The 10,211-nt window shown below is 35.4% G+C and overlaps 1 protein-coding gene across 2 annotated transcripts in view; it reads right to left on the bottom strand.

Annotated features, from left to right (window-relative positions):
- Positions 1-4,378: 4,378 nt before the first annotated feature.
- Positions 4,379-10,211, bottom strand: part of slc13a5a (solute carrier family 13 member 5a) — a 39,229-nt gene continuing 33,396 nt past the window's right edge. For both annotated transcript variants that reach the window (XM_059526662.1, XM_059526663.1), the window contains 2 exons: positions 5,268-5,405; positions 4,379-5,030 (listed from right to left, as the gene is read on the bottom strand). In XM_059526662.1, coding sequence (XP_059382645.1) covers positions 4,905-5,030; positions 5,268-5,405 — 264 coding nt within the window. In that variant the 3' untranslated portion in view covers positions 4,379-4,904. The remainder of the gene's footprint in view (positions 5,031-5,267; positions 5,406-10,211) is intronic.

Here is a 10,211-nt window from a genome sequence, read left to right as displayed (position 1 = left end):
GGAGTGTAATACTTGACACTTGGAGGGTAATTTTTCTACATTATAAGGTGCTATATTAACACTAAAATTTAAACAATACGAACGGTGTACTGTTAAAATTAGGCAAATTGAGACCATATATGATCTTTAGTAGTGTTAAAATCGACACTTTAAGTGTTGAATTGACACTCCATTTTTTACTGTGACCGAGGAGGTAATTCAAAAATATCAGAAGCATGCATAGAAGTAACCGACATTGAGATGAAATGGACCTTCAGGCAAATGACACTTATTCAGTTGATAATCGTTTATATGTCACAGTTAGACATTGTGTTTAAAATGAAATGTAAAATGTCAAAATGAAAAGGACTGAATAAATTCTGATTTTAATTCAGCTTGTGTGTGTGTGTGTGTGTGTGTGTGTAAATTATACATATGTCATATCAAGGATTGTACCCTGTCAAAGCCAATTTTGTACCCTTTTTGAAGGGTCCGTTTTTGTACTGTTAAATAAATGTACAAAATTGCCACAACATGTACAAAACTGGTCTCTTAAGGTACAAATTACAAGGTTAAAAATTTGTACCCTATGCCTGTACAAAAGGGTACAGCCCCAGTGACAAGCTATTGTACCCCTAAAGGTACAATTATGTACTTTATTTTCTGAGAGTGTATCCTTGAACAACAAAGCTTAAATTAGGTTTTAACCATGATTCTTGCACACATACTAAATGTGGTCTTTAAATCATCTAACCATTTCTTAAATTCTTGTCTTTTCACTATTAAACTTCTGGCATTCCAGTGCGAGATTAAAAACACCATTATAATGCTCCACATACTGTCTGAGAGTTTGTTAAATGCAACTTCAGTTTCTCATTTATCTGTTCTACTGTTATTCCTTCTACATTCATATGCTTTATTGCCGCTCTTAGGGTTATTCTTGTTCTTTCAGTTCTTTTCTCAGTTTGTGCTGAACAATTTACTACTTCTACTGTAGATCCAGTCTGTATCCAGATCAGAGGGTCACTGCAGTGACCCGGATCCAGTACGTTTCCAGACCAGATGGTGGATCAGCACCTAGAAAGGACCTCTACAGCCCTGAAAGACAGCGGAGACCAGGACAACTAGAGCCCTAGATACAGATCCCCTGTCTCAGATGACCACCAGGACAAGACCACAGGAAACAAATGATTCTTCTGCACAATCTGACTTTGCTGCAGCCTGGAATTGAACTACTGGTTTCATCTGGTCAGAGGAGAACTGGCCCCCCAACTGAGCCTGGTTTCTCCCAAGGTTTTTTTCTCCATTCTGTCACCGATGGAGTTTTGGTTCCTTGCCGCTGTCGCCTCTGGCTTGCTTAGTTGGGGACACTTCATCTACAGCGATATCGTTGACTTGATTGCAAATAAATGCACAGACACTATTTAAACTGAACAGAGATGACATCACTGAATTCAATGATGAACTGCCTTTAACTGTCATTTTGCATTATTGACACACTGTTTTCCTAATGAATGTTGTTCAGTTGCTTTGACGCAATGTATTTTGTTTAAAGCGCTATATAAATAAAGGTGACTTGACTTACCATAGTTGTTTAATGAACTAGTGAAAAACTGGAGCGAGAGAGAGGAGAAAAGAAAACAGCGATAGGTACTAATGAAAATGCTAATGACAAGCTAATGAGTGCTAACGCAATGCCGGTGCACTGCACTCACAGATTTAAAATAAAAGTGAACGATCAAAATTAATCTGATAAGATTGATCGATAATATCAGAAATATGGTGGGAAATAAGTTATATTTTATCACTTTAAACAACAGAGAGTGATAGTCAGATAAAGATTCTATAGAAAAACCAATTTCTTTTCTTCCATAACCTGACTTGTGACTTTTTTCCCTAATATGGATCTCTAGAGCCGCCTTTTGTTGTGTACTATCTCTGGAGAAAATTATATTTTTTTTTCAATTTCTCAACATTTTAGTACTTTCAATATTTCCAATAATTTCCCTCAATGATTTAGTCAGTTTCAAAGGATTCAAATTACTTGCTTCCTCTGACATAATCTTCACCAATACCTTGTATGTTTCTCCTCCTTTACTCCCTCTCACCTGATGACACTCTTTCTCACTTTCTGTTCCTGAAGTCTGGCTCCAATATTTCTTATTTTCAGCTTTTCTACTAAAGTCCACATACTACTTTTGATTCTTTCATCTTCCCCGGCATCTAATTCATCTTCCATTTCCAGATAACTTCCGGACTCTACTCCACTTCCGGCCATCTCGTTTTCAGTCACAACAGGTGCTGTGTTTGAAATGCCATACTATCATACTACTCTTACTATTTCTACAGTATCCAGTATGTATGCTGTGCATAGTGTGCAAATTTTCTGTATGCATCAAATTCCCGGATGACCTACTATACTTACCAGAATTTGCTGAATATAACACAAGTACACTGAAATCAGTACAAAAGCTGTGTTTCAACTCCTACTATATTGCAGTGTGCTGCATGTATACTGTGAATAGTAAGAGAATGTTCTGTATGCATAGAATGCCCAGATTACCTGCTTCATTTGTTGAAATTTAATGTATGCATCTGAAGATGGGATACTGTTTCCCAGAAAGCAACGCGCTCCATGTAATTTTTCATCTTCAAATGCGTGCGTGAACAGGAGGTGGAGAATTGTAATTATAAAACACTTTTATACATACATGTTGCTGTAAACTACAAACTATCACTGTGTATTTAAAAACAATATTGTAAGTAGGACATACATTGTACTTTGATCTACAGCACATTTCCGATCAAGTCAAATGTTGTCACCTTTATCTCCACAGTGCTTTATACAGTACAGATTATTTTAAAGATATTGAATAATACAAATATTGAAGTATTATAATATACAAATAATTTGTTGGCAGAGACTATTTACAATAACTCTGCCCACCAGTGATAAACTGCAAAAGATGCCCATTCATGTTTAATATCACAGGCGACCTGAGTTCAAGGCTGCCCTTTACCAAAACTTGTTCTAGGCTACTCTTTTTCCCACCACATATCAGATCAGAAAGGCATTTATTTTCAATAAAAATAAAGGAAATATTTGAAAATTGGAAATGTCTCATTAATAATACAGTGTTATTAGGTGGTTAGCAGTACAGGTATAGGGAGTTCTTTGTCCCAATAAAGTTGCATTCATTAAATAACATTTTTAAGTATGATAATTTAAATAAAATTTATGCATTTAGCTGACACCTTCATCCAAAGTGACTTACAGTGCATTCAGGCTAACATTTTTTACCTAACATGTGTTCCCTAGGAATTTAACCCACAACCTTGTGCTGCTAATGCAATGCTTTACCACTTGAGCCACAGGAACATCTTTAAACACAAAAAACAATTTAAACACACTATGTTATTGCATACTGTTTTATAATGTACTACAGTACTGAAATATAAATATCTACCACTTAACTACTATTTACACAATTATTATTATTTCTGCTCCGTATGTAAAGTCCATTAATTATGAAATGAGTTCAATTGGGCAATATAGCATTGTTTACTAGTATTAATCCTTAATTAACAATCCTTTGTAAAAAGAATGGTTAGTACATTTATTTGTGAGGTAACAACCTCAGCAGCTGTGCTGAATTAATGTTTTGTCATGTGACAACAGGTTAAAACACTACTCTGAAATATTTGTCGCTTATTGTATACTGTTTCACACATTATTCTTAAAAAAATAGTAGGCAGTATACACTGTGTACTGGGCAGTAAGCAGTAAGCAAGTATGTCATTTCGAACACGGCCCCCAGTGCTGCCTTTCAGCCTCGCCAGCAACACATTACCTCCTGCCGAAAACTTTCCGTCATTGTGTGTCATAGCTGTGTGCACTCACTATTGTATTTATTAGTAAACATGATTGAAATAAGCTGAACGTAAAACATAGGGTAAGATATTCCCCAGCCTTTAATGATTTCTCTTAACTATGGAAGTCACTAAATTTCATTTAAGCACATTTATTATATGCATATGCATTATATGCATTTTATAATTTCAATAGGTGTACTGTATATCTTTATCTCGACATCAATATTTGTTGTAGTATATTTTTAGTTATTAATCTTTTTATTATAATTTATTCGCTGTGATTATATTTAATTAAGTTGATTTTTTTCCCTCTTATTTGTATAGGCTATATAATATAAGATTTTATATTTTTACATAAATTTTACCAAATTCTCAATAAAATAAAATAAGTAATGAAGCTTTCAGTCGTTTTAGAAATGCACAGACTAATAAAATAACATAAAGTATGTTTTCTTTTCCAAACACACACACACACACACACACACAGAGAGAGAGAGAGAGAGAGAGAGAGAGAGAGAGAGAGACACAAAGTGTACTTATTTAATATTGGCTACATGCTATAGGTGAAAGAACAGAGTGTATTTATTAGTAGGAATGGGAAGAAAATACATTATTTTAATTTACATAGCTTAATTGTACATTGCAATGGTAAGAGTTTTAATTAATCTTGAACTGTACATGATTACAATATTCTGTTAAAACTGCCCTGCCTGTCAAAGGTGTACATAGCTGTCCACTTTTTAGAGGTATATGCATATTTGTGCTTATAAATCTGCATGGTGTCTATCTGATTTTAGCCTTTTGGCTTTACACTTATATTTCTCTAAAGCTGCTTTTGAAGCAACTTTATTATAGCATTTTTTTATGGACTGTTTACAAATTTACATCAATAAACAACAACTGAACTGCACAATCACAGTAATGACACACTATCATCTCCAGTGAAACCAGCCACTGGCTTTGACCCTGTCTGGCCTCTTCGGTTGGAAACATGGTGAGAATAGTGCTGAATGGTGCAGTCTGACAGCAGACTGATGGTGGGATTTAGCCTCTCACACTTCTGTAGTGTTTGCCCAGCTGGGAAAGGTGTCTAAACTGAAGATAGCTTTGCCCCAGCTGTTAATGGCCAAGGTAATGGAGAGGATGCCGATGATATTCATGACAATCCCTGTCTTGGCCTGCACATAAAAATTATCATTTGGATAACCGACATTATGAAAGTAAATAAGTCACTGCTTTTATTTTTTCAAGATCTACATATCAATTAAAATCTTCATTTTTTTTTAAATACATTTTTTTAAAAGTTTTAAAGTAAATATAAATCTTTGTCTATACATTTCACTTTGCATTTTGGATTGAATAATTCCCAAAAGGATGACGGATGATATTTTTAAAGACCACTTATTAACACTCACCATGTCAGATACTTTCAGGTATCCATATGAGAAGACTATGGCATTCGGAGGCGTGGCCACAGGTAGCATGAAGGCAAAAGATGCACTGAGGGTGCAGGGGATCATAACATACAGAGGATTGACACCTATAGACTGGGACTAATAAAACAAAACAATATACTGTTAAACCAGCTTCTTTTATTGAGATATACTATATATTGAAGTGAATTTAAAGGCACAATGTGCAAGATTTTTTTTATTAAAATATCCAAAAATCACTCGAACAGTGTTATATATTTTGCTGACTTGTGTACTAACTTTCTCCCAAATGTTTTGAAGAATGTTTAAATCTAGAGAAATTAGAAATTTTAACCATGCAATTTTTTGGACTGTGTCCATAGTGTTATTGTGTCGCCAGCCAATGACGTCATGACCCCTCTATTTCAGATTTTGTAGAAAACATATGGAAACACTAAATACGCTTTAATATGTTGTGCATTTTAATAGACCAGTGATGACCGCACAGAGTAACATTATAACAGAACTTTCAAATGTATCTAGTGTGCTTTTTTCCCACATACACATGACTGGAAGGAGCGGAAGCAGTCGATTGTGGCATAATGAAAGCTCCGTTGCTTTCGAGCCGTGTGTCATGCTTATTCAGCGGCCTCATTTCGCTTTGACAGCTTTCAGCCTCACCCTGCTTCATTCTACTACGTTAATAAATCATTAGTTCATGCAGGGGCATTGCTAGAACTAAAGTTCTACTAAGACATAGGCCCCCATTAATTTTTCTATCACTTTTTTCTTGAAAGCCTGCTTTGTGCAAGAAGTGTGCAACACAATGCACTGTACAAACTTCCGTTGCTTAAAGTGTTAGTTCACCCGAGAATGAAAATTCATCTATCTTCTACTTACACTCAAAGGTGTATGTGACTTTCTTCTTTCAGAATAATCCAATTGGAGTTGTATTAAATATTGTCCTTTCTCTTCCAAGCCTTTCAATGGGGGTAAGCAAGTATAGGTCTCTGCAGGAAAGTAATGGGAGTTACCAGATCAGGGTGTTTTTACACCATGATACCTGATTGGTTGATGTCATAGTGATGTTAGGTTTAGGGGTGGGGTTGGGTAAGGGGGATCATTTAGATGGCATGATTAAGAAACACCCAGCAGTTTGAAAACACCCACAAGGTGATAAATGCCCACTTTTGCTCTGCAGAGACCTAAGTCTCTGGGTAAGCGGGTGTTTGTTGTCAACAGTTCAGAAGACGTGAAATAAAGGTTAACTTAAACTTGAGATTTATATTGGGGCACACAGCAGATTTATACTGGTAAAAAAGTCTAGCAACGCCCCTGAGCACATCAATGGACATGGTTTCTGCCCAGTCCCTTCGGATTGCATTGGCTGTGGGGATGAAGATGACAACTCCCATGATTACACACTCAGTCACTGCATTATTAAACTACGCTACCTGGGGCAAGTTCAAGCTCAAACTTGTGCGCAACGTTTTGCTACGGTTTCCTGTTTGAATAACATGTTTCCTGGAAATGGTGTGCAATGGGGTTTGAGATAAGTTTTTTCTCGATTGGTGTGTCAAAATGTCAACCAAATCAGCAGCAACATGTATATAAACCACACTGTATTAAAGGGCTTATATAATGTAGCTAAAAATATTATTTTTGTGTATTTGGTGTAATACAATGTGTTTATGTGGTTTAAGGTATATATATATATATATAGATATATATATATATATATGAGGGGCTGTACAAGCCGTAATTAATTCTGGCACTCTCAAACACTTACATTCTCCATTAGAGCTGTAATCAGGCCTTAAAAGTTAGGCCCGACAGGACCCGAGCCTGACAGGTTTCGGCCCGAACCCGACAAGTACATTTTGATTGACAGCTTTTTAAAAGCCCGAACCCATTTACAGCCCGACATTATTCAAATGTGCGCACACACTGCTTGTGTCAAGAATGAGTCATTTATACATGTTTTAACATAATTTATTCATAACTAACGTAGACTAGGCCACTTGGAAGTTGGAATAAAGAAATAAAATAAGTCCTCTGTAACATCGTGACGTCTCAGCACTCTAAATAGGCATAGGCTCATTTAGCCTACAGTCCAACGCACCAATAAAAACAAGTTTTTTTAAACAAATTAAATTAAGCTAAATTTTAAATTAAGATGGGTATTTGGCAATAATGAAATTAAGATAAAGGCTCTGCTGGATTTGCTTTGCCACTAGCAGCTGACATTTAATAAAAGAATAAAGCCAACATTAGTGTAAATACTCTGTCCACATTATGCATTTAAGACTCAATTACTATTTAGTTATTATTTGACAAACCTTTACTCACAGAGATTAGGCTAAGCCTACATGTTTTTGTGGATGAAAATTATTGAATCCACTGTAGATGTCTTCAGCGCGTTCCAGCGCTCACTGATGGTGCATGATTATTCACTAATTATTCTCATTATGAACATGGTCAAAACTTTTCCACACCCCAGACTTTGCTTTAGTTGCTGGTGCAACCAAAACATAATCGCCAGAGTCGAGCCTCTATTTCACCTACTCAGCATCCATTTTCGCATCTTTCTCGCGCTAATCGAAACAAATCACATGACCGCTTGTTTACCTCGCAAACCGGAGCGCGAGCCCGAGCCCTCGTAAGATGATATAAATTAAGCCCGAACCCGACCGAACCCGACCAAACCCATCGGGTCCCGTCGGGTTCGGGCAAAGATCTTCAGCTCTATTCTCCATTCACATAAATAAATTTCTACTCTCACACATTATTTCTATTCTCCTTCCACATACTTATATTCTTGCTTTCACACACTTACATTCTCCTTTCACACACTTACATTCTCCTTTCACATACATACATTTCTACTCTCTCTCACACACATACATTTTCCTTTCACATACATACATTTCTACTCTCACATACATACGTTCTCCTTTCACATACATATATTCTTGCTTTCACACACTTACATTCTCCAATCACATACATACATTTCTACTCTCTCTCACACACTTACATTCTCCTTTCACATACATATTTTTTTTTTGCTTTCACACACATGCATTCTCCTTTTACATATATTTCTACCTTTTTTGGTATCCATTACTTCCTGTTTACAGTTTACAATTTTACAGTTATGTTATTCAAAGTCATCCTGTTTTCTTTTCAAGTACATATTTTAAGTTTTTAACTTTAACATATAATTATGTAACCTACCTGTTCTACAGATCTGTGTACAAGTGTTAAGACACTGATCATATTAACAGGGCTTAACGCTAAGGAAATTTTCTACTGGTCCGGTTCGGCCAGTGGTTTAAATGTTTTTACTTGCCCTGGCAAAATTTTCACAGGACTTGCCACAATCATTCAATCAATCAATAAATAAGACTTATTGTTTTCAATGTTGACTGTAACATTGTATTGTAATAAATAATAACCATTTTGCACAAAAAGGTACAATAGTTCAAAGATAAAACTGAAATTAACCATGCTTTTTCAGGTCTTTCAGGTAGGTCTAACTATTCCAGTTAAGGATGCACTGATCAGGATTTTATTTATTTTACACTCAAATGAGCTGATTCCCACCCTCGTTGCAAATTTATTTAGTTCTTATTCTTTTTTTCTTCTTTTTTTACATTTATTAAATGTTTATTTTGCTCTGTTACTGGCCAAACTAACCTTGAACAAACAAACAAACAAACAAGCTACAAATATATGCAACATGAAGCAAGTGCACAAAACAAAAACATCAGATGGGCTTAATGAATATTTTATTATTACTATTTATTATTATTAGTTTTATTTCCTTAATTATATGTGTGTCTGCACTATGTTTGTACTTTCTTTACTGGAAGCTCCTGACGAAATTTCTTCTGTGTGTAAACACTTGGCAATAAAGCTCTTTCTGATTTGGATGAAAATGTTTATTCAATCTCTGACAACTGGTGCCGCTTATAGAACACTAGTCTTGCACTGATTTATTGCTGCACGCAGAGCTGCAATTGAATAAATAAGTAAATAAAAATCTAAAAATAAGTAAACTGCTATGACTCTTGAGTTATTTAAATAATATAAAGATATTGCTGGCCCTAACTTGCAACCTCCCACTTAATTCACTTCCTAAATTAAGTGAAAAAAAAAAAAACATTGGACGCTTATAATACGTCTATCAGGCAAAATGACTGAGGCTGAGCTCGTGTCCTCAATCACAACTCACTTAAAGGACGAGGCCATGTAACCTTTTCACGATGATAATATTTATTTATTTATTAAAACACAGATAGCTTGCTGAAATACTTCTGCGGCTGCCTCATCTACCTCAGCCATGCTGATCAAGACCTGTCACAGTGAGCCTGATCGCGCCTAATCTGCCTTCCGCTTCAACTAAATGCCTTCCGTTTCCACTATATTTTCTCTCGCACATACATACATACATACTCTCTCTCTTACATACATTATATATTATGTATGTGTGTATATGTATGTGAAAGAAGAATGTATGTGTGTGTGAGAGTAGAGATATATGTATGTGTAAGGAGAATGTATGAGTGTGAAAGCAAAAATATATGCATATGAAAGCAGAATGTATGTGTGTGTAAGAATAGAAATGTATGCATGTGTAAGAAGAATGTAAGTGTGTGAAAGCAAGAATATATGTATGTGAAAGGAGAATGTAAGTGTGTAAAAGCAAGAATATATGTATGTGAAAGGAGAATGTAAGTGTGTGAAAGCAAGAATAAATATATGTGAATGGAGAATGTATGTGTGTGAGAGTGCCAGAATGAATAAAGTCTTGTATGGCCCCTCATATATATATATATATATTATATTTGTTTATAAATTATATTTATTTATTTTTTTTCCACTTTACAGAAACAGCCTTTGTGCCACAGACACATTGTAGGCTACTGGTTCAGGAAACTGCCC

This window comes from Carassius carassius, chromosome 36 (genome assembly GCF_963082965.1).
Source record: "Carassius carassius chromosome 36, fCarCar2.1, whole genome shotgun sequence".
NCBI classification, from domain to species: domain Eukaryota; kingdom Metazoa; phylum Chordata; class Actinopteri; order Cypriniformes; family Cyprinidae; genus Carassius; species Carassius carassius.
The sequence above is the reverse complement of the archived record's forward strand: the minus strand, read 5'-3'. Positions and strand labels throughout refer to the sequence as shown.